The 23,843-nt window shown below is 34.2% G+C and overlaps 3 protein-coding genes across 3 annotated transcripts; 1 reads left to right on the forward strand and 2 right to left on the reverse strand.

Annotated features, from left to right (window-relative positions):
* Window positions 1-5,467: 5,467 nt before the first annotated feature.
* On the forward strand, window positions 5,468-7,453 carry LOC127103751 (uncharacterized). The gene is made up of 4 exons (XM_051040985.1): window positions 5,468-6,441; window positions 6,571-6,687; window positions 7,178-7,236; window positions 7,425-7,453. The coding sequence occupies exons 1-4, from the start codon at window positions 5,468-5,470 to the stop codon at window positions 7,451-7,453; spliced, it is 1,179 nt and encodes a 392-aa protein (XP_050896942.1).
* Window positions 7,454-8,446: 993 nt separating this feature from the next.
* LOC127103752 (nudix hydrolase 2-like) lies at window positions 8,447-10,323 on the reverse strand. The gene is made up of 6 exons (XM_051040986.1): window positions 10,311-10,323; window positions 10,166-10,260; window positions 9,929-10,066; window positions 9,768-9,845; window positions 9,632-9,682; window positions 8,447-8,592 (listed from the first exon to the last, which is right to left on the reverse strand). The coding sequence occupies exons 1-6, from the start codon at window positions 10,321-10,323 to the stop codon at window positions 8,452-8,454; spliced, it is 516 nt and encodes a 171-aa protein (XP_050896943.1). The 3' UTR covers window positions 8,447-8,451.
* A 2,068-nt stretch (window positions 10,324-12,391) lies between these two features.
* On the reverse strand, window positions 12,392-13,050 carry LOC127103753 (uncharacterized). The gene is made up of 2 exons (XM_051040987.1): window positions 12,605-13,050; window positions 12,392-12,514 (listed from the first exon to the last, which is right to left on the reverse strand). Exons 1-2 carry the CDS (start codon window positions 13,046-13,048, stop codon window positions 12,392-12,394), a joined length of 567 nt encoding a protein of 188 aa, XP_050896944.1. The 5' UTR covers window positions 13,049-13,050.
* Window positions 13,051-23,843: the final 10,793 nt, after the last annotated feature.

Genomic DNA, 23,843 nt, shown 5'->3' on the forward strand with positions numbered 1-23,843 from the left:
GAGAGACATTGTTGTTGCCGTCTTGTGCAACCGCCATGAGCAAAGTGCCCTTGTATTTTCCGTATAACCAAGTGCCATCAATTTGAATAATAGGTTTGCAGAATGCGAAACCTTTGATGCACGGGTCAAATGCCCAAAAGAGACGGTGAAAGATTCTATTACTTGTAGCACAGGTTCCGTATGGCATCATCGCTGACAATGTCTCCATAATTTCCATAGTTCTTAGGACATATGTTTTTAGTGCCCATAAAAACCGTGGCAATTCCTTGTATGAATCCTCCCAGTTGCCGAAAACTTGTTCAACAACCTTTGTCCTCGCAATCCAGGCTTTCTTGTAAGATGAAGTATAATTATATGTTGTTCTGATATGGGATATAATTATACTCACCTTCACTGATGGGTCTTTATTAACCAACGGCAGAATGTCTTGACATATCAACGATGCGCTTAGTTTACGGCGATCTTGTTCAACGTTAGTTGCAATGCAACTGTGAGGTGGGTCTATTGAAGCGATCTCCCAAGAGTCGTTTTTCTTCTTGTAAGATGCAGCCAAACGAAACTTACAAAGCATGTTACGACATTCGATAACATACCTTCTAGAATCAGTGTGTTTCACTGTAAAATCAGCAGAGTTGTTCATGTGGAATTTTTTTATAGCCAGAACACATTCCTCTTTGGTACGAAACATGTCTCCCACCTTTAATTCACCTTCTGATCTCGGATACGGATTATAGAAAACACTGTTGGATGTTTCATCGTCGTGCAGATACATATTTGTCATATGTTAAGGCGGGTTGTAGACATGACTAGGAGGTATTGGTGGTGGTTGATCATCATCTTCATCGTCGTTGTTCAGAATGTGATCAACCTGTATCTCGGACTCCTCTTCTTCTTCATCAACGACGTCCACTTCTGCTTCTGCTTCTGGGTTGACGTCATCTGACCATTGTGGATCAAATTCACCAGATTCATCCTGACTGGTTAGTTGAGACTGTTAAGATGGTATACATGGTTGAAGAGTAATGTACAACTCAATACAGTTGCAGCTTGAATGTTCATGACTAACAAACATGTATTCAACATCTTCATCGTCTCGTACCTTAAGGGGGAAATACTTGCATTGACTATTCTTAAAAAATATTGGATTTTGATATGTGATCTTTGACACAATACCCGATCCTATACAGGATTGTATTCTTTTTTTCAAATGCAAGAAGGTTGCATTTCTCTTGATCGCGAGTCTAATGGTATCGGTGTTTCGAAAACAAAAACCATATAGCTCAGACTCGTATGTTTCACCGTTGCAGTGAACGTTGACACTGTATAATGATGAAGATGACATTGTGTAGATGAAAACTATTTTCTTACAGCAGATGAATGTGAGTGAAGTGTCTTAATTGTTGATAGTAAGACACTTAAATAGAGGAGTGAATTGTCTTACATGCTAGCTAGTTCCACTTGACGTGTCGCACATGCAAGCTACTCTGAAGTGTCGTGTCGTACAAGCAAGCTACTCCAAAATAATGTGTCAACCATGCAAGCTACTAAGAAGTGACATGTTCAGCATGCAAGAGAGAGGACAACCACATGTCAGACATGCAGACACACACTCCAAATGAATTGGCGCCCTCACTCATTCCTTGCACATGGGCACCAATTCAAGTGGAGACACCTTGTTAAAGCATGCATTCAGACCTCGAAACCAAGCAATCAGACCTAGGTCTTGCATGCATGTCCCTATGTAGGCGCCAATTTGAATAACGACCCCTCTTAAAGGTTGTACATGGTCGCCAATTCAAGTGGAGACACCATGCAAGCACAACTTTTCATGCTCCTATCCATTTGCCTATAAATACATCCACTTCATCAACACTTCTTCCACACCATCACTCTTACTACTTCTTCTACAATACTTCTTCTACAATTTCATCTGCAACAACTTCTTGTAGTTTCATCTACACCAACCCCCCGACAAAATGTCTATCCTCACAATGGGCGAATCACATAGAGGAACGGTTACAAACATCGCAACATATGTAAGTTTTATCTTTTGTTAACTTTTTATCTTTCATCTTCACCAACCCCCTTTTATTTTAACATACCAACTTAGTCAAGTTTTTTGTTCTTTATTTTATAGGATGTATCAAGGTTCCGAACTCGGGTCCACGAATATGTCCATATGGACCCGATGATTCAACCTTATGTTGAACTCGCCGGTTTTGGTCATATAAGCAAGATTTTGTCTTGGTCCATAGATAACAAATTCATTCTAGCTTTATGCGAAAGATGGAGATCAGAGACACACACATTTTGGTTCCCAACCGGTGAGTGTACCGTGACGTTAGAAGACGTCTACATGTTTTTGGGACTACCCATTAAAGGTAAGGCCGTTAATGGTAAAACCAACTATGCGAATTCAATTTGCATGGATCTCTTGGAGACTGATTTGTTAGATGATAACGCAAGAGGTCAATGTATACTACTTTCACGCCTTAAGTCGTACTATAATAGTTTATACTTAGATGAGCATTCTACCGAAGATGCTCGAATAATAAAAACTAGGTGTTACATTATGCTGTTAATTGGCTCGTTTTTACTTCCCGAAGGTAGTGGTTCTAGCATGCATATTATGTATTTACCTTTACTTAGACATGTAGATAGAATAGGAAGTTACTGTTGGGGATCTGCTTGTCTAGCCTATCTCTATTGCTCCTTGTGCAAAAACTCACACAAAGACACATCTACATTTTCTGGATGTGTTGTTTTGCTACAAGCATGTGGTTGGTCAAGAGTATTGTCCCTAGCACCCGTCAACAACAACCCTTTCACATTTCCGTATGCACAAAAGTAAGTTGTTTAAATTGCTACATCTTTACTTACTTCTTTAAAGATTATTACCTCTAACTAATATTTTTTGACTTTTTCGTGTAGATGGTCTGCACGTGGTATGAGTTACAACAGATGTCCAAGACACTGTATTACTCAGTATCGCAACCTGTTGGATCACCTTCGACCGACAGACGTAAGGAAAATAACTTAATTATTTCGTTATATTTTGTTAACTTCTTCTACCTTGACTATAATCCAATCTTCTTTTACATTTCAGTTTATTTGGCGTCCATACCTTAATTTGGATCATGACCATCAAGTCAACGCTGAAGACGCAGCCGTATGGACTGCATGCTCACCGATAATACGAATCACAACTGTGGAGATGCACAACAGTTATCGTGTGGAGCTGCAGTTCTGTATGCCCCAAAATATCCCAGATCCCCCAGCTAGCCTAGGAGAATGGCATCTGCGCAAAGTTAACGACCAATGGAACTTCAATCCATGGCAAAGCTTCGCAAGATCAGAGTGTCGCAAATGGAAGCACCGTCATGACCATGTGTTAACTGACGTAGTCATGCCAACTGAAGAAAAACCAAGTCGTACTTATATGGCTTGGTACAGATCGGTTGGTTTTCAGTTCATCTCCGAGGATATGTACTTGTACGACCCACGCCAGATGACTTACACACCTGACACCTCAACATCAGACCCCCAACAACAGTGTCAGACCGGATACACGCAACCCCCTGTCCGTCAAACGTTCCGTTCAACCAACACACAAACATACAACCAAAACATTCCATACACCCAACCCCAATACCAAGAGCATACCCCATACCATCACCAACAAATTGACCATCAACCTGAGACTCAACATCGCTTCGCACCCACCCACCACCCTACCAAAGTCGCCTAAGTCAGAACATCCAATGATTATTCAACACCAACCACCCCTCCTCCTACCGTAGCCAAGAAGCCCAAACCTCACAAAACCAAAACATCCAACAACCCTATCTCTACCAAACACCCCAACAACCTTTCCTCGACGCATCGCTCACACCCATGTCTCCCTTCAACCGTCCCGGTCGCCCATCAATGAGTCAACCACATCCCAACTTCTCTAGCATGGGTCATGAGCTCAGCTACGGCGGTACACCATCGATGCATACTGAAGACTATGCCGACTTGTCTGACTACCTCAACAGACCTTCTCCTGTAGTTGGTAGTGACGCTCCTGGCCCCTCAGATGCTCAAACACCGGTACCGAATCATCAACGTGGGTTAGGGCCACGGGTTAGGGTAGCTAGAGGATGTGGGATCGGAGGCCGATTAGGTGATCCTGGTAATCACCATTAGGTTTCTTTGTGTAAACGGCAAATTTTATTAATATCAATTGGTCCTATATCAAATTTATCTATCACGTATACCATTTACAAAAAAAAATAGCATTTTAGGAGGAGTCTCCAATTGAATTGGCGCCTCCTCTTAAGCCCTACACAGGGGCGCCAATTGGATTGGCTAGGGCACCTGCCCTAGCCAATCCAATTGGCGTCTCCATTCAATTTTTAAGAGGATCTCCAATTCAATTGACGATTCCTCCTAAAAGTGGGGTAATTTTGGTTTTTTTTTAAACTAGGGGTATTTTTGAAATTTCTTTGAAAAAGTGGGTTATTTTCGTAAAAAAATCGATTTTATATTCTCATCCTTTTTATTTTTTATTTTTTATTCAATATGGAATCAATATTTTTCAATTTGCTTATTCAGTGAGTTTGAAACTCAAAATAAAATATATTTTAACTCCCTTTGTTCCATAACAGGAATCCATTTCATCATTTTACACAAATTAAAAAGTTTTATGTAAATAAAAGACAATAATATATTTATTGTATTACTTATATAAATTTTGCTATTATATAAATGGCAAAGTGAAAGATATGAATTCTAAAATGATACAAGTAATAACAAATATTAGATACAATAAAAATAATATTATATTAAATTGAAAGTGTAACTAGTTTCGGAATAATTTTTTAAACATTTTTTTAATAAATTCACCATTCATTATGAGAAAAAAAATGGATTATACCCTTATTTTGTGATTAAAATATAAAAATACAACCTTTTTTTTTGTGAGAAATACTTTTTGAATAATAATAATTGGTTCTTCTAGATTAAAAAATATAAAATATTATTCTAAATTTTGAAATTCATATTTAAAAATTCAAAAAGATAAGTATACACTTAATACTAAACGTTACTATAAATCAAATTAAATTTAAGTTTAGAAATTAAAATTCAAAAAACCTAGCACATAATGCATGCTTCTAGCACAAACGAAAAACATGCTTGGTAGAAAGCATGCTAATCATGAAAATTTTTATTGAGTGCTCATTATTTGTTTGTAAATGAGAAGGTGTGACATTGAATCTATAAAAATATATGATTCTTAAATTATTTATGCGCCTTTTTTATAGACTTACTTTAATATTTTTAATTTAATATATAATTTAATGATATAATTAATTAAATTGGTGATTTTATCATAATTAAAAAAAGTATTCATCTTTTACTATAAATTGTTAGAAAGTCTTCAACTTTAGACATACTCTCCATCAACAATTTGTTTATTTGTCTTATGGATAATGATGATTGTGGTCTATTTTCCATTGTGCATAGCTGCAAAGCTAATGCCTATACTTCTCCTACCACCATTCTTGAAACTCTTCCTCCACCTAAAATCTTAATAACCACCTCCACCACTCCCAATAACATCATAGCTCCTAAAAACGCCACACCATCTTACTTTGATGATTTTTCTTTAACCCAAGAAAATAGATTAGTCAGTTTTTCCCCACTTAAACCAAATGATTTTATAGAACTAGACAAATTAAAAATCAATTTCAATCCCACCACTATTATCCCCGCCCACACCACAACTATCCCTAATATCATCACCCCCACCACTACTACCCTAGCTACCCCGACCACCATTACTACAACCAGCATCCATGTCCCTACCCACATAAGCACCACTACCATCACTCGTAGAATTAATCATGACTCCAATCAAATTTCAAATTTGTTTGATTTCCCAACACTCATTAGAGAACAACAAATGCAACAAATCGATATTACTGGACCGGAAAAAACAAAGTCTAACTTCAATCCAACCACCATTATCCATATCCCTTCCATCAATAACCTTACCACCAATATTCCCACACCCATTAGTTCCACCTTCACTAACCCCAACCTTTCAACAAACATTTTTACCCCAAATGCCACAACCATTGCACCTTCCATCACTACCATGATTAACACTAACACTAGTTGTCATGGAACCAATAACTATCATGAGATATATAACTTCCCAAATCTCTTTGAACAACAACATATCCATCGAAATCAAAACAATCAACTTTCTGCTCTCAAGTCTGTCGATTGTATTGGAATCACAACAGCTCATTTTGATCTTGCATATAATCATCCATCAATTTCAAAGAAATATGCAAAAGAGAGCAATCAACTACCTATTATACAACCCCATACTGGTTCTCAAATTTTATCATATACAGACCCACAAGGAGAACTATCCAAAAAAAGGAAAAAGTAAAGTTTTTGTTCATATATTTTTATATCTTTAATCCTTTATCAATCTTATTATGTCAAATTAATAGAACATTTTTATATAACGTAACTCCTTGTGGTTTAATACTGTTTCAACTTTTTTTCTTTTAGAGTGTTCAACAATCAAAAGATAGTAGAATGGCATATGAGTATAGAGAAGTTAAGTGAAGATCCATGGAAATGGAGAAAGTATGGAAAAAAACCTATTAAAGGATCTCAACATCCAAGGTTTTTTTACATTCATCTAGCTTTTACATATATTTCCTTTTCTCTACCATTAAAATATTATTAATTTTTGGCTGAAGGCCGTGCGGTCCTTGGAATTTAAGGGAATCTTAGTCAAATTATTTTCTTTGATATTCATTTTTAATTTTATTTCATTTTCATATTTTATTTAGTCATAGAAAAATTTACTAATTCTAAAATGAATTGTTTAATTAAATTTATAATTAAATTTTCTAGATTTTAAAGAGATGAATTCTAAATAATATGAATAAATGTTGATATGACTTATACAAAATAAAAAAGACCAAAAACAAAAGTTTTTTTGCAAGAACTAAAAATAAAATAATAAAATTCAAGGACAAAAGGTGAAAAAAATATATCCTAACTTACAAAACCATGTTTAACCTTTTATTCAAACTCTAATTTTAAAATATATTAATTTCATCAAACCTCATTTTATATTTTTCACTTTATATTCTTCACTTTATAATAGGTTGATAGTAAGTACAACAACCCTTGATAAAGTCAGTTTGGTAAAACTAAAAAAAAATCGTATTTATTGTATTTTTAACGAGTACGAATAAACATATTTGTGGCTTATAGAAGAACCCAGATGAATCTCAAACATGTATAAAACAACCTAACCAATATATTTATATGCGTTTATATGATTTTAGTTGATAAAATGCTACAATTTTGTGGTGTTTCATATATGAAATGACGTATTAATGATTTTGCAGGGACTACTACAGATGTAACACTTTCATAAATTGTTTAGCGAAAAAACAAGTAGAAAAAAAGCAAAATAAAGAGAATATTTATGTTGTGACATATATAGGAGAGCACAATCACTACGCCAAACAAGACCTTAGACAGCGCTTTTTTTAGCCTTAGACAGCGCTTTAAAGCGCTGTCTAAGCCTCCGCTGCTAAAGGTTTAGACAGCGCTTGTTTAAATCTTAAAAGCGCTGTCTAAGCCCCCCCCCCCCCTTAGACAGCGCTTTGGCCAAAAGCGCTTTCTAAGACCCTCCTATTTTAATTTTTTTAGGTATACCTTAGACAGCGCTTCTGGCAAAAGCGCTGTCTAAAGGGGGGGGCTTAGACAGCGCTTTACAAAAAGCGCTGTCTAAGCCCCCCCTATTTTAATTTTTTTAGGTATACCTTAGACAGCGCTTTAGGCAAAAGCGATGTCTAAAGGGGGGGGGGGGGGGCTTAGACAGCGCTTTTCAGAAAGCGCTGTCTAACCCCCCCCCCCCCCCCCTTAGACAGCGCTTTTGCCTGAAGCGCTTTCTAATCCCCCCCTTAGACAGCGCTTTTTACAAAAGCGCTGTCTAATGTATACGAAAATTTTTGAAGCTTTTGTTTTAAACCACATTTTTTCCAGGTTTATAAACCAGAATTTCTACCTGTTTTCAACCAGATTTTGACAGACAGTTATCACATTTTATACATGCCATTTTGGCCTTTTTTCTACCAATTTTTGGCTAACAAATATAAAAGCGTGTGGTGGAAGTCAGAAAGATCAATAAGTCACGTAAATGTGTCAATTAAAATGAAATTGTGGGAGTAGATTTTAATGCAAAACTCATTAAACTCTATGACAATTGTTACACAAATTTCTATTAAAAAAATTATTTTACAATAATCTAAATAAGTTAATCAAAACCAAATCACTAAAATACAGCCTAATAGCCTAATTATAGAATGTATCATAAACAATAGAGATTCAAAGCAATTCTTAATAGGATTATAAGGTATGTCAGATGCTTCAGAGGCTTGATGCTGACAAATTATCTCCACCATTGCTGCCATCACATGTTTGGATGCCAGTTCCTGCAAAGGAGCAGCTGTCCTGACTGTTTAACGAACTTGAGAATGCAACAAGTACCATATGTGCCTTTGTTTCAACCTATGTCCAAGAATGACATACAAAAAGGTAAGTGCAATGAATGAAACATGCCAACAATGCAGTTTACTAGTATTTACCTTATGTACGGCATGGAAACCAAGTGCCCCAGCCACTAATAGATGGAGTCCAGCTGCCATCTCAGCTGACTCAAAATGTTACAGTAAGGCACTTCATCAAAGTTAACCATCATTTCAAGTTACAACACTCAAGTAAACATTTACTATAAAAATAATTTTCTTGTATCATCAAAAGCATAGTTATGTTCAAATATCAAAGTCCATCATGCTTCCAACATGTACTCGTACACTTCAAAGGTAATCCTCACAACTGGATAGGAAATACAGATTGGAAACATCATTTCTAATTAGTATTCTTGGTGAGAAGCAAGAAGCAAATGCATGTGATTAAACTTAGCAAACACAGGTCGTGCTTAACCTTGTATTTGACAACTACTTTTTGCTTAATATAAGTAAATGTAAGAGGGAGAAGATATGACAATTTATGTAATTCAAGCCCAAAAACCATGGAAAGAAAAACACAACTTTTTCCCTAACCAACTCTCCTTTCTTTCCTCAGGGAATTATTTTAGTTGGTTTCGATTCCGGTCTCTCACTTAATTATGTAACAGATTAGTAAATCCTAAAAAAGGATTCACCTACAACATGGCTACGTAAAGCAGTTGGAACAGACAAAGGAACCAGAAAAAGTAACCTCACAATTTTTTTACTGTACAAATATTGTCATTTGTATGTTGCTAATATCCAGGCAAAACTAACAAAGTCATTACAAGAGGTAATGAGACAAGATACAGTATTCTAAAATATGAACTCAGTTTTTACAAACTCAGTTTTCAAACTAAACATAGTTAAATATATTAATAAAAGAAGTGTTAAAGACTGTTATAAAGGCCATAGAATATGAATACGGTAGAGTATACAATGTTGTAATATAAATTTTGAAGAATGTTTAGTTAAATATATTAATAAAACGGTCGGTGACAAAGAAAAACGAATCTGCACTATATTTTGTGTTTGCTTACCCCTGTCTCTTCCTTCACTTCTCTAATTACAGCATCACAAATATCTTCACCCTGCAAATAGAATTAAAACATGTCAAAACTCAAAAGATTGAATTTCCATTTTCATAATTTGATCAATAATCATTTCGACGTATACTTCATTCACAGCTCCTGTAGGCATCTTCCATACACCTGTGCCTCCAAATCTACCACTGGTTTCCTGAACCACAAGCACCTATCAAATGAAACAAAACCATTCAAACAGTATTACAAACAAGAAACAGTATAATAACCACAAAATGATGTGTGAAAGATCACCTCTCTCTTGTTATTGACAACAAAAGCACCAACGCCGACACGGTGTGACGCGTTTGCAGGAATGCTATCAGGGGTATCAGGGATCCAATATACAAGCATCAAGTAATCCGACTCGGCATGATGGTACCTAAATCCAGCCTGCAATACAGTAAAAACAGTCGTTCGGATTCGCAATCAATCCGTTCCTAAGCTAGTTGCTGCTGTAAAACATGTAAAACATAAATGTATATTATATACCTGGACAGCAGAATGAACAAGGTTTGAATGTTGCAAGGGTAAATTGATCCATATACCCTTTTTTCCCTGTTTTGAATAAATTAAATTAAATGAAACTGTATTAATAATAATAGTAATAATTAATTAGTGAATGTAGCTAATTAACCTGTTGAGTCCATTTGGTAGCCGTTCATTTCCAAGCACAGACTGAGGCTTTTTGGATGGACCCTCCTTTGGAACATGTAAATGAGATTGGCTGAACTGTCCAAAAGCATCAGATCTAGCGCCGGACTGGTTTGGTGAATATTGATATTCAGGTAAAGTCCTTGCCAAAGCCTAGAGTAAAGTTCATTTCAAGTCAAGCTTAAATAGAGAAATCAAGCAGTAAAAAACTAAAAATAATAGATTCTTATTGAAGGGTGAGATTCATTTAAATGCGATCGAAAATGCATTTTCAATTTTCATTTACTATCACTTGGGGGAGAAGCAATCCCCTAGTGAATTTAACGTAGAAATAGTAGATTCTTATTGAAACATGTGCTAAATTAGTTTTACATAAGTGATAACTATGCACATTTCATAACATTGAGTTGGGAATGGTGTATGAAAGTTGCAAGTGCACCACACATAAAACAGTAAAATGACCACCATGGTAATTTAAACTCAGCTTAAAAAAATAGCTTAATGCTTCTCTTCAATGAATTGAATCAACAACTACAATGTTGAAGACTGTGTTCAGAATACTTACTAGTAGATGTTCCTCTAGGATCAAAATCATCAAAGTCATCCTCAGTATTGTTTGCAGTTACACTTGAACTTTGAGAAGGAACTGAACTTGCATTAACAGATGACTTCGATGCTCTAGATGATGTCTTTTCCTTGCTTTTGCTGCAAGGAAGACATTCCGAAATAAGAATACAGGTAACAAAATAGAACGATTGCAGTATGGCAAGGTAGAAACATGTGTCTATCCGCGCATAAGACAAAAAGCAAGTGAAAGTAAAAGGATGGGTCGAGATAAGCATCTCAATTCTCAACCATTAGTCAAATTCCTATACATAATGTTTTCAAAAGTAAAAAAAGCTTGTTGAATTAGGCAACAACGATCAAGGATTAAAGCTGAGTCTGGACATCTATCCTGTGTGAGCATGTAGTAAGTATCATGCTGCCTGTCTTTGACTAGGTACATATTTATTTCAGCATAAAACATTCCAAACTTTCCAAGGATTATCTATGGCAATACATTCCAACTACATTATGGAACTACTGAACAAGCATAAAATACATCTATGAAGATCAAGCACTAGTGTCAAAGTTCAAGATATTTTCCCCTAACAGTAAAGATAAAAATAGTTACTAGGTACTCCAGATTCAAACTTTCCAAGGATTATCTATGGCAATACATTCCAACTACAGTATGGAACTATTGAACAAGCATAATATACATTTACCATTGCTTGCAGACTATATTACTAGTTAGACACACCCCACCTGACAGACCGTGCAGAAGCCTTCTTGAAGGAGTTTTCTTGATCGTTACTTGAGTCACCATAGCGTGATTTTCCTGAGTAATCTTTGTCTACTTTTTCTTCATCGTAGCGCCCCTTGTCTCCGTAGCTATCACTATACCTATCACTGTCTCTTGAACCAAAACCTCCATATTTACTACTGCTCTGGGAACTCCCACTACTAAACGAGGTTGTCCCGGACTTGTATGTGATTCCACTAGATGAAACTCCAACATACCTAAATTAAGCACCCCAAATAAAAACAAAAATATAGTTTGCTGAGAACATAATAGTAGCTTAATCATTATGGGATTGAAGCTATATCTCACAAATTCTATCAAAAAGACATGAGCATTTGAGCTTGACAACATGGACCCAGATACTAAACCTTTGTCAATACAAGGAGCAAACCAGAGAAAAATAATCCTGTTCACTCATCACTGCAGTTGATCGGAATACTTTTCTACACAGCCTAGGACAAAATAAACTACCACGTACAAGGATTACTCAGATGAAAACTGTCCAATATTAAGAAGACATTACCTTTGTCTCTAACAATTCTTCGTGAAATTTCATTTAGAATCTCAGCAACTTGTGAGTCCTTTAATGCAGAAGCTCTCCTTAATTGAATTAAATCAGCTACAACATCAGGGTTGAATGGTTTCTCGTTCAGAGCATATCGGATGTATTTGCGCAAAATTTCTTCCAAGACAAAACCTGTCTGGATATGAATTTTTTGTTACTTAAAATCAATGACACATGCAGAGGAAGTCAAAAGTATGGTAAGCCAGCAAACAGAAAAATGAATTTCCATGAGATTTTTCCAGCCAGCAAAATGAAAGCTAAGAACTACTTTCATGATCTAGACAAACAAACAAACAAACAAACAAACATTATAATTTCCTATAAGCGCAATGAACAAAAAAAAATCCAAAGAAACAAAAAAACCAACCAATTTCCTGCGTTGTGCTTTGGGAGAACTGAATTTCCTAACGGTTTTAACAAACGCGATAACGAAAGTGAGACCAGCATAACCAAGAGGAACGGCGAGAATCCACGGCAACGAAGTGGGACCCACTCTCGGACCGGGAATCGCTTGGGTAACAGAACCGGTGAACTCAACGAGGTCGAGAGCTTTTTCTTGAATCCACGGAAGTTCCTCTTCTACTTCAACCTCAACAACTTCATCTTGTCTAGATTGTTTAGGGTTATTGTTACTGGAAGGGTTTTTCGATGATGACGCTGAAGCAACGGTTGAGATTGAAGTAGGTGATGATAAGAGTGGTTTTGGGTGGAGTGTAGGGAAAAAGAAGGGTTGAGATTGAAAAGGGGTTAGGGATGGGTTTTTGTTTGGGAGAGAGAGAAAATGGGAAGTGAGAGAAGAAGTGAAAGCCATTGGAATGGTTTTTTTTTAATTGAAAGACTTTAAACAGCGCTTTCTCAAAAGCGCTGACTAAGGTCTATATTTAAAAGCGCTTTTAGTATTTTCTTGGAACATTTTCAGCGCTTTATTTTAATTTTAACCTTAGACAGCGCTTTCTGTTAAAAGCGCTGTCTAAGATGCGCTGTTAAAAGCGCTTTTTGGCGTAGTGAATCATCCAAAACCCAATGTAGATTGGTCTCCTCATAACAAGTCATCAAAGAAGAGAGTATCTGGTGTCAAAAAATATGGATCTTTGACAAACATTAGAAACTCTAGTTCTCCTAGTATGGTAATGTCACAATCTGATCAACCGGGATGCAGCAATGCCTAGGTTCATCAACGTCAATAAAAAGTCAAATATTAAGAAATTGGACTCATATGGAGTCGTTCCTCTATTACTAGAGAAGTCAGATCGTAGCAACGTGTTGGAAACTCAGGTTCACTTCAATTTACGCAGCTATAATTAAATGAGCATGAGAAAGCCAATGCTCTGATGACGAGGACGATATTCTGATTATCAGCATAAGAGCTATTAGTTGAGTCTAACTTAAAGAACTTATCCCGATTAAGGAGATATTATTTAAAATTCTTCCCTAAATAATATATGATCCGATGATTTTTCTAATGCAATAATGAAAAAAATATTAATTATTAATTTCTCACTTTTCTTTTTACTTGTTACTCTTCAGAGCAGTTAAGAAAAGGCATTCAAAAGTCATATAAAGATTTATATTTTCCTTCTTTTTATATTTTTACTCTTAAATAAATATTTATATTGTATATTTAGTAAACATGTTTTTTATATTTAACTTAAAAGCTTATTTAAGGTTTATTTTATTTTATTATATTGTGTCATGTGAAGATTTGACCTAATAGATAACTTTGAATATCCAAGAGTATTTGAATTAGATGGTAAGAGTCTCTTCCAATTTAACTAGAAGTTTTGGGTTTGAACCCAGCTTAGACATGCACTATTGTTAGATTTTGAAGGAGAGCTTTGCTTCCTATTGTGGTCTTCCCCAGCTTAAATAATTAGTCTTTACAATTACACGCAAAGGATAATCGATTTCTATCGGATAAAAAAAAAGATAACTTAGAATGAATTTAAATATTTATAAAAAATGTTTTAATTTTTTAATAATAGAATTTTATATATTTCCTTAAATTGTTTGAAACTCATTTTGACTAAATATATACATTCATTAAAACTTATATAACGCCATTATAGGTTAGCCCTTATAAAATAAATCTAGAATAAATTTTTTTTTTTAATAATTTTTAGTTCTAAAAGTGTAAATTGACAATCTCAATATATTTTAAATTTACTTTAGATTTTCGCAGAACAATATTGACTGGTCAAAAGATCGTATACATAAGTTAAAATGATAAATAAATTTATGTCTCAATGGATTCCAAAATTTATTGTTGGGAGAATATTTTGTGGAATAAGAAAGCCCTGAAACATTATATAATTAGAATAATTTCTTTAAAAAAATACTTAATTTAAAATCATATAAATTGCATTCACTTGTACCATAATTTATTGAGTTTCATTATATCTATGTGAAATTTACAAAATTTTAATAATAAATCTTAGATAGAAATCAATCAATGATTGATATTATGATTGGTAGTTGAAGCTCCAAGAATTCCTTCCCTTTTTACCTTCAATATTATTGTAATATGATATAATAACTAGGCTAAAATAGTCTATTGGTCCCGGTAAATTAATGAGTTTTTGATTTTGATTCAATAAAGTTTTTTGTTTTGGTCTGAGTCCCTATATCTCATTTTTTTATGTTGACTTTAGTCCCTAAAGTCAAAATCTGCAAGTTTCTTGCGGATTTTCCTATGAATTTTATATTTAAGGACTAAAACCAACACAAAAATGAGATATAGGAACTCAGACAAAAAATAAATAAATTACATAGACCAAAATAAAAAACTCATTAATTTACTGGAATTAAAAGACTATTTAGGTCTAATAACCATCTAGAAGTTATTATGCATTATTAAGAACAAAAGTAATTAGAGGTGGTCCTCTAGAGTTTATTTCGTAAGACCGTCTCAAAAAGAGAAAAAAAACATCAATGTGATTACATGATTAACAATATGACTTTTTAAACATACAAGATAAAATATTTATGTTACAAATATATATATATATATATATATATATATATATATATATATATATATATATATATATATATATATATATATATATATATTTCAATTTATTTCATAAGTAAGTTTTTTTAACTCACTCCAAATCACAACCTTTAAATTGAATATAATCTAGTGATTAATATTTTTATTTAATTATAATCAATATTTTTACTTAATTAACCATTCGATTAAATCTAATTTAAAGATTATAATTTGGAGTAAGTTAATATTACTTACTCTTAAAGTAAGTTGAATCCTATTTTTATTATATATATATATATATATATATATATATATATATATATATATATATATATTCTTTTGGATTGATTGCATTAGGTAAAATAACATATGAATAAAATGTATTTTAGGTAACATGTGGAAAAAAGATGTGCGAACATATGTTCCAGCAACCGAAGTTGATATTAAGCAAGAGCTGCTTAGCTAAAGTGTGTGAGTGCAACTTCCCGTTAGATGTCAAAACTAGGATACTTTAGGTTTATGTATATTGGACGGTATCCTATGAGTCTTAATGTGCATCTTAGCATTAAGAAGCATAAAAATATTTTGGAAGTGATTTAGAAAAGGTTATAAATGATTCTACTTGGCAAAAATATGTATTTATGCAAGACATGGGCTTATGTGTTGACACATACGATGTATGACTCGACACATGTTGTTAAGTTTTTAAGATTGTAGCTTATGTTTATGCATGTATCGACACATACAACATACATGTCGACACATAAAAGATATTTTTTTCTATGAGTCGACACATGCAAGATATGAGTCGACACATGTTGAGTTTTAAAGCTGTAGCGTCTGTTTGATGTGCCGATTATTAAGGGATTTTAGGTCGACACATAGAATATTTTTTCTTCTATGAATCCACACATGCTTCGAAAGTGTTGACACAATGCTTAGATAGGTTGACACATATTATGCATGTTTCCAAAAATTCATGATTTTTTCAATTCTTTTGCATTCCTTTTGCCTCCAACTTACACACATATATATACCTCATAGACACATCATTTGATAAATAGAAACTAGGAATATATAAATATTTCTCTTCATCTTTAACCTATATTCTATGCATACACACAAACAAATTACACATAACATTTTTTTTGTTTCGATGCTATCTAGGACCAAAGTTGATAACATCCAATTTAGGTTATTGAATTGTAAATTGAGTTTGAGAATCTTTGGGGGTTTCAAAGAAGAAAACCAAGTTGGGGTTTTCCTTCAAGATTAATTGGTGATTTAAAGGTTTTAGATAAGATTACGCAAGTTGGATTCAGCCAAGTGAAAGTTTTGAAGAATAGTGGGCTCACTCGAAGGAGTAATGGTAATCGAAGGATCATCTTGGTAAATCTTAGGTGACAATAATTTGCAATTAGGATTCGATCGAGTGAAAGCTTTGAAGAACGAGGTTTCTTGAAAATGAGTTGCATGAGACGGTGGATCAAATTAGTATTGTTGGGTGACTTTATCAAGCTCAGGTCAAGGAAAGAAAAAAATATAAGATCAACATCAAACAAAAGGTTTGGACGGTTGGATTGAAGTTTTTTTTCTTGTAAACTACAATTCCAAAGGTTAATTTTCATCATTTCAATTCGAGTTCGAGTTGAGGGCAGACGTACCCATAGTGAGGCTGATTGGGGAACTGCCTAAAAAAACCCTTTTCTCTCTCTCTCTCTCTCTCTCTCTCTCTCTCTCTCTCTCTTTTATTTTTCATTTACAAATTGTTGAATTCGTAGATTGTGTGATCATTATGTTTGGTTAAACATTTGTTGATAACATTTTGAAAACAACGTTGTTGTGTTGATTTCACTCCATTAGACTGTAGTTGTTTTTTCAAATCAACAAAACCATAGAAAATTCTAAATGACATTGATTGCACACAAGGTGTTCAGTAATTTTCCTCAATTAAGTTTTTGTGTTTATTGTCATTGGAAATAGCCTCCACCTTTATCTATATCATTGAAAAGGTTATTTTGAAACACATTGATTGATTTTCCTATCATTATCATCATTTGGCTTTCATATACGCATATCTGAACTTTTCTGTAATGTTAGAAAAAGATTCAGTTTTGCATCTGGCCTTTAGTTTTGATGATAACAATGCATTGTTTCTTAGAGAACAATTTTATACATTAATGGTTTTTATCTAGTGTGTAGCTTTTGCTAACAAGTTTTGACTTTGAACAATAACGTATGAAGTCATCAGATTCTAGAATCAACACACTCTGACTCTGAGGAGGTTCAAGTGCTTTATAATATGCTGTCAAGTTCTATAAAGCTCTTAGACAAGAGTTATGAGAAACGTTCATGTTAAAGCTTCTGATTGTGACTTGATGGAAAAGCCTTTGAATGTTTATTTGTGTTCATTGGGCTCAAGTTCTGAAGATTCTGAAGAGCTTTTTCACATGATATTGGCTCTATCAGAGCTACTAGTCCAAAAAGTGTTTCTTCAGAAACATTGAATGTTGATCATGTCCCGACAGGTTCATCCTTGTTTCCTAGAATTAGTTCTTTAGAAACATTCTTCCTATTTCTTTGTCTTTTCTGATTGATTGTGCATTCAGGTGCTTATGAAGTTCCTTTTTCTGCTTCTTCAGAACCTTTGGTCTTTTCGCCAGAGCCTGCAAGTATGATCTCCAGATATGCTAATTTCTCAACTAGCTTTGACTTTTCAGAGTCAAGCTTGTCATCAAATCTGACATGAATTGATTCCTCCACGATTTGTGTTTCTGTATTGTATACTCGATATCCTTTAGAACATTCTGAGTATCCCAACATAATACACTTTTGTGCCTTAAAGTCAAACTTGTTCAGATTGTCTTTAGTGTTCAAAATAAAATTAGAGCATCCAAAAGGATGAAAATAAGCAATATTGGGTTTTCTTCCCTTGCACAGTTCATAAGGAGTCTTTTCCAGAATAGGTCTGATAGAGATTTTATTTTGAATGTAACATGTTGTATTCACAACTTCTGCCCAGAAGTGCTTAGACATATTAGTCTCATTGATCATGGTTCTGGCATTTCTTGGAGAGTCCTATTCTTCATTTCTACAACTCCATTGTGTTGTGGAGTTCTAGGACAAGAGAAATCATTGGATAATCCATTAGAGTCAAAAAGTTCTTCAAAAAGTTTGTTTTCAAATTCGCCACCATGATCACTTCTGACTCTGATAATCTTAGAGTCATATTCATTTTACAATTTTGAACAAAACTGGTGAACACAGAATGTGACTCATTCTTGTGCCTTAAGAATTTCACCCATGTCCAATGACTGTAGTCATCAACAATGACAAGTCCATACTTCTTACCATTGACTAACACTATCTTAATAGATCCAAAGAGATTAATGTGTAGAAGTTCTAAAGGTCTAGAGGTGGAAATAACATTTTTGGTTTTGAAAGTGGTTTTAAAATTTTTTCCTTTCTGACATGCTTCACAGAGAGCATCTGAGGAAAACTTCATCTTAGGCAGACCTCTAACTAACTCAAGTTTATTTAGCCGAGAAAACCTCCTCAAGCTAATGTGGCACAAGCGTCTATGCCACACCCGTTGCTCCTCATTAATAGACATCAAGCATTTCACGTTTTGGTTTTTCAAATCTGAAAGTTTTATTTTATAAATGTTGTTCTTCCTCTTTCCATTAAAAAGGACTGTGCCATTTTTTTGATTGACAACCTTGCACATTTTTTGATTAAAAATAATACCATAACTATTATCACTTAATTGACTTATGGATAACAAATTATGCATTAATTCCTCAACATAAAGAACATCAGAAATAGAGGGAAGATATCTATTACCAACTATTCCATATCCACTGATTCTTCCTTTTAGATTTCCTCAAAAGTCTACGAAACCAACATCTTTAAGTTCCATGTCTTGGAAAATATGCTTTCTTCCCGTCATATGCCGCGAGCATCCAGAGTCCAAGTACCATGAATAGTGTTTTAACTCTGCTGCATAGGATATCCACAATGTACACAATTTTATCTTTTGGAACCCATAATATTTTGGGTCCTTTATGATTAGTTTTCCCAGAGTTTATGAAAACTTTGGGTTTTTTAGCGTTACTGAACTTCTGTGTCTGTACCGGTGTATAATGGTAAGAAAAAGGAGATTTTGGTTTATTTTCTATATAATCTTTTTGATCATCGTCATCAGACTCATAACTAATACCTCTTTTTCTATTATGACTTACACCATAGATCATATTCTATCAAGGTTGTAGTTCAAAAATTTCTGAAAGGCTTTATCATATTTGTATATGATAGTGTCAGAAGTAGGTGGAGCTTTGGAAAGAGTTTGCTCAAGTTTTGAACATTTCTTAGTAGAAAAATCCTTTTCTCTTTCAAGAATAAAATTATTTTCCTTTCGTTCATAAACTTCTTTCTCAAGCTTGTCACACTCTTCAATAGTCTCTTCATGAACCTTTTTCAGGTTCTTGAATTTTTGTCGAAGCTTCTAATAAAATCTTAAATATTATGACAAACAGGATTCAAGATCAGAACAAGAAAAGTCAGAGAATACCTCTTCAGATTCAGGCTCTGTTTTAGATAAACTTCCAGAGGTAGTGGCCATGAATTCTAGGTTTGCTTGCTTCTCTTCAAAATCAGATTATGGAGCTTCAGATTCAGAGTCATCCCATGTTTCCATGAGTCCTTTATTATTTTCTTTGAATGAGTTCTTCTTGAAGCTTTATGTTCTGGAGCTATCCTTCTTTAGCTTTGGACAACCATTTCTGTACTGTCCAGGCTCTTTGCATTCATAACACGTTACTTCCTTGTCGGGTCCGCCTCTAGAGGTTGAATTTGGAAGGTCTCCCTTCTGTCTGGGTCTTATGAAGTTTCTTTGTCTATTTCCCTAGAGCGGTTTGATTCTTCTAGAGAGAAGAGATAATTCTTATTCATTATCAAAATCTTCATTCTCAGAGTCATTAGCTTCTTCCTCTTCAGCTTGAAAGGCTTTGTTCCTTTCTGGCTTTCTTCTTTCTGGTCTTGACTTTAGAGCAACAAATTTGCTTTTCTTCTGAGGTTCATCTTCTTCTGTTTCTAATTTGTGACTTCTGAGATAGCTGATAAGGTTTTCAAGACTTATGTTGTTCAGGTCCTTGGACAACTTTAGATAAGTAACCATAGGTCTCCACTTCTTGGGAAGACTTTTGATTATCTTCTTGACATGATCTGCTATAGTATATCCTTTGTCCAGAACCTTGAGTCCTGCAACCAAGGTTTGGAACCTTGAGAACATCACTTCAACAACTTCATCATCTTCCATTATGAAAGCTTCATACTTCTGGATTAAGGCAAGAGCCTTAGTCTCTTTAACTTGGTTGTAGCCTTCGTGCGTCATTTTTAAGGAGTAAAAAATATCTTTGGCTGTTTCTCTGTTGGTTATCTTCTCGTACTCGTTGTAGGAAATATAATGTAACATAATGGTTCTAGCTTTATGGTGATTCTTGCAATCATGCTTCTGATCATCACTCATTCTGCTTCTTGGAATAGGAATACCAATTGCAGAGATGAGTAGCTCATAACCATTTGTAACCATATCCCAGAGATCAACACCGTAGCTTAGGAAGAAACTCTCAAGTTTGTTCTTCCAGTAGTCAAATTTTTCTCCATCAAAAACTGGAGGTTTTGCGTTGTAGCTATCTCTTTCATTTGTGTTGGCCATGAAGTTTTTCTCAGCATGGGTCTCTCTACACATTTAAGTGTTTGATTTAAAAATCAATAACAGAGCCGAAGCTCCGATACCAATTGAAGGTAGAGAAAAATAAGAAAGGGGGGTTTAAATTATTTTCATAGGAATTAGAAGATTTTTGCAACAACACATATACAAAATAAATAATAACAATACAAACTATTTATCCTGGTTCGCTTGAAATTCAAAGCTACTTCAGTCCACCCGCCAACGCAATTTCTCCTTAAACAAGGACTTAATCCACTAATCTCAACAGATTACAAAGTTCGTCTAAGAGTTCAACAACCTCTTAGACCTCTCAAGTCTACAGACCTAAACAAGTCACTTGAAAAATCAAAAGCAATTACAAGAATTACGAAGTGTTTCGCTAGATGCTTCTAGATAAACAGTATAAACACAATTTAAGAACAATGAAAGATAACCATACAATATTGAGCAACAACTCTTGTATGGAAACTTTTTCTTACAACAATAATGGTGAATAAGTAATATTGTATGCAATGAGTTGTTCTTCGTGAGAGTGGTGAGAAAGTTGTATGACAATGTTGTTGTATCAAAGTTGTGTAAGAGGCCCTTATATAGAACTTGAGATAATACTGTTGGGGGGAAATCAATAAAGATTTCGTGCCAGCTGTGGGAGACAAATGTAGTAATTTTTTTGTCCTTTCCATAGCAGACTCAGAGCATAATTAAATATTTCCTTAAAATGATTGTACTACAATTTAAATGCTTCCAACTTAAGTTTATGACCAAGTGACATCTGATGACGTGTTTATGAGCATGTGTTAGAGTGAGGTGAGTATGATCAGAGTCTTCAGAGTTAGAGTCTTTAGATATCTCTTTTCATAGTCTTAAGATAGAGTTCTTAGAATCAGATCATCAGAGCTTGGACTTCATAGTCAAATTCTTCAGGTGATTGCTTCTCAGATACATTCTGTTCAGAGTCATATGTGTTTTCTCTTTGTATTGGATCAGTGCTTCATTTCAACTTTGAATCCTTCACACTTTTAAGAAAACTGTCAAGGTACCAAATTGTTTCATTCTTTGTTATCATCAAAACTTAGAGATATATTGCAGAATCAAAATCTTATTCTAACAGTAACACCCTAAATCCCAAAACTTATATAAAAGGTTATTTGACTATTTAAGGTGTCACTAACGACCACCAATCAAAATCATCAAAACATGTGACAACACGCAGTGGAATGTCATTTCATAACAACTTCATTTTAAACTTCATAAATAAAGTATTAAAGTTGAAAACACCAAATTTAACATTAACTCGAAATATAACAAACACCATGTTCCCAATGTTATAAGGTCAAAGTACTAGAACCATTAAATTACGATAAAGACATGACTAAAACGAAGAATAGCTCCAAAAAGCCACTTTACACACAACAACAACTATACTCCTGAGTATCTATAAGATGTACATGGTGGATAACTTTAAGCAAAAGGGGTGAGAAATAAACTTAGATTTAAACGGTGTAAAGGCAGAGAAACATAGAATATGTCATAAATTCAATACATAACTAACATCACCATAATCTCACACCCATTTACAATAAATTTCAAGTATATGTAATGAGACTCACGATACAATGTGGAACTATGCATGTGGTACCAACTTAATATTTGGTTCTCTCAAGAACCGGAACCCCCTTCTGAGCTTGGGACAAGCCACTAGTCCCTCTTCTGAACTAGCGAATGTGTCTCTTTCAACGACGCGACACAATGATGCATGTCCATATAAACCAATGCAACAATATTAATAATTCTTACGGCCCCCTTATGACCATAAACAACATGCATTGACACATAATAGTAATTCCGAATTCTGAATTATTATCCACCAATAATAACAATAATGCTCACCATCAATACATAATTAATCACCATATAATCATGCTTTTCACATTAATACGAGTCATATTCACATCATATAACATCACAAAATAACAAAACCATACCAAATACATATTCAGACAACCCTCAATCATGTTAAATCATCTTAACATCAATTCATCATTAATTCATTCATTCGCATCAATTAGTCATTTGTTCGTCATCGTTAACTAGTGTATAATAGGTAAAATTGTCAATTTTCACAAATTCCAGTACATATATATCCTCTTAATACGTCATTATAGGATAACCATACACATTATTTTTCTAACGCTTCAAACTGCATCTCATCTCATTTCTACTTACGGAACTAAAGTTATGGCAAAAATAATTGGATAATTTAACATGCTTCACCAATTTTTCAAAATTACACTAGCATCAATTGATTGACATATGGTTGCAATCGATTGACACAAATCCTAATTACATTATGCCTCTCTATTTTTCATGTTTTGGCTAAGTGTAATCGATTGATTTATGAAGCAATCGATTGAATTTTCATATTTTTCTAGTTTTACACGCATACAATCGATTGACACGGGATGTCAATCGATTGACATTAACCAAAATCCCAAAAATTCCATGTTTTCTCACATGAACTTCATCTTCCTCATTCCCAATCCCTCATACATCATCCCAACTCTCATTATAACATTCAAATACACCATAACATGAATTGAATAGCATATAACAATATCATTACAATTAAATATGTTACAGGGTAAATATCAATCATGGATCATAGTAATTGGACACATAATTCATTCATCACTTTCATCAGATTCATGTTCATGTTCAATGCTTAAAGTTTCCAACAATGGAAGATAATCACATACTCATAAACAGAATAATACACACACGAATTCAATCAAAAAATCACATAACAATGTCATACCCCAAAATTCACCCTACCCTTCACAATGTTCATCTTGGTCACTAACCCTAATCATATGCATATCCTTGTGG

This window comes from Lathyrus oleraceus, chromosome 7, assembly GCF_024323335.1.
Source record: "Lathyrus oleraceus cultivar Zhongwan6 chromosome 7, CAAS_Psat_ZW6_1.0, whole genome shotgun sequence".
In the NCBI taxonomy this organism is placed as follows: Eukaryota; Viridiplantae; Streptophyta; class Magnoliopsida; order Fabales; family Fabaceae; genus Lathyrus; species Lathyrus oleraceus.

What these genes read in the sequence shown, in the direction of transcription:
- LOC127103752 (XM_051040986.1), bottom strand. An exon ending in TTGTTCATTCTGCTGTCCAG is followed by an intron (nt 10,067 to 10,165) that starts GTATATAATATA and finishes ACTGTATTGCAG; the next exon opens with GCTGGATTTAGGTACCATCA. An exon ending in CTACAGGAGCTGTGAATGAA is followed by an intron (nt 9,683 to 9,767) that starts GTATACGTCGAA and finishes TTCTATTTGCAG; the next exon opens with GGTGAAGATATTTGTGATGC.
- LOC127103751 (XM_051040985.1), top strand. Translation starts at nt 5,468, where the DNA reads ATGGATAATGATGATTGTGGTCTATTTTCCATTGTGCATAGCTGCAAA. An exon ending in CTATCCAAAAAAAGGAAAAA is followed by an intron (nt 6,442 to 6,570) that starts GTAAAGTTTTTG and finishes TTTTTCTTTTAG; the next exon opens with AGTGTTCAACAATCAAAAGA. An exon ending in AAAGGATCTCAACATCCAAG is followed by an intron (nt 6,688 to 7,177) that starts GTTTTTTTACAT and finishes ACTTTATAATAG; the next exon opens with GTTGATAGTAAGTACAACAA.
- LOC127103753 (XM_051040987.1), bottom strand. Translation starts at nt 13,048, where the DNA reads ATGGCTTTCACTTCTTCTCTCACTTCCCATTTTCTCTCTCTCCCAAAC. An exon ending in AAGCACAACGCAGGAAATTG is followed by an intron (nt 12,515 to 12,604) that starts GTTGGTTTTTTT and finishes TTGTTTGTCTAG; the next exon opens with ATCATGAAAGTAGTTCTTAG.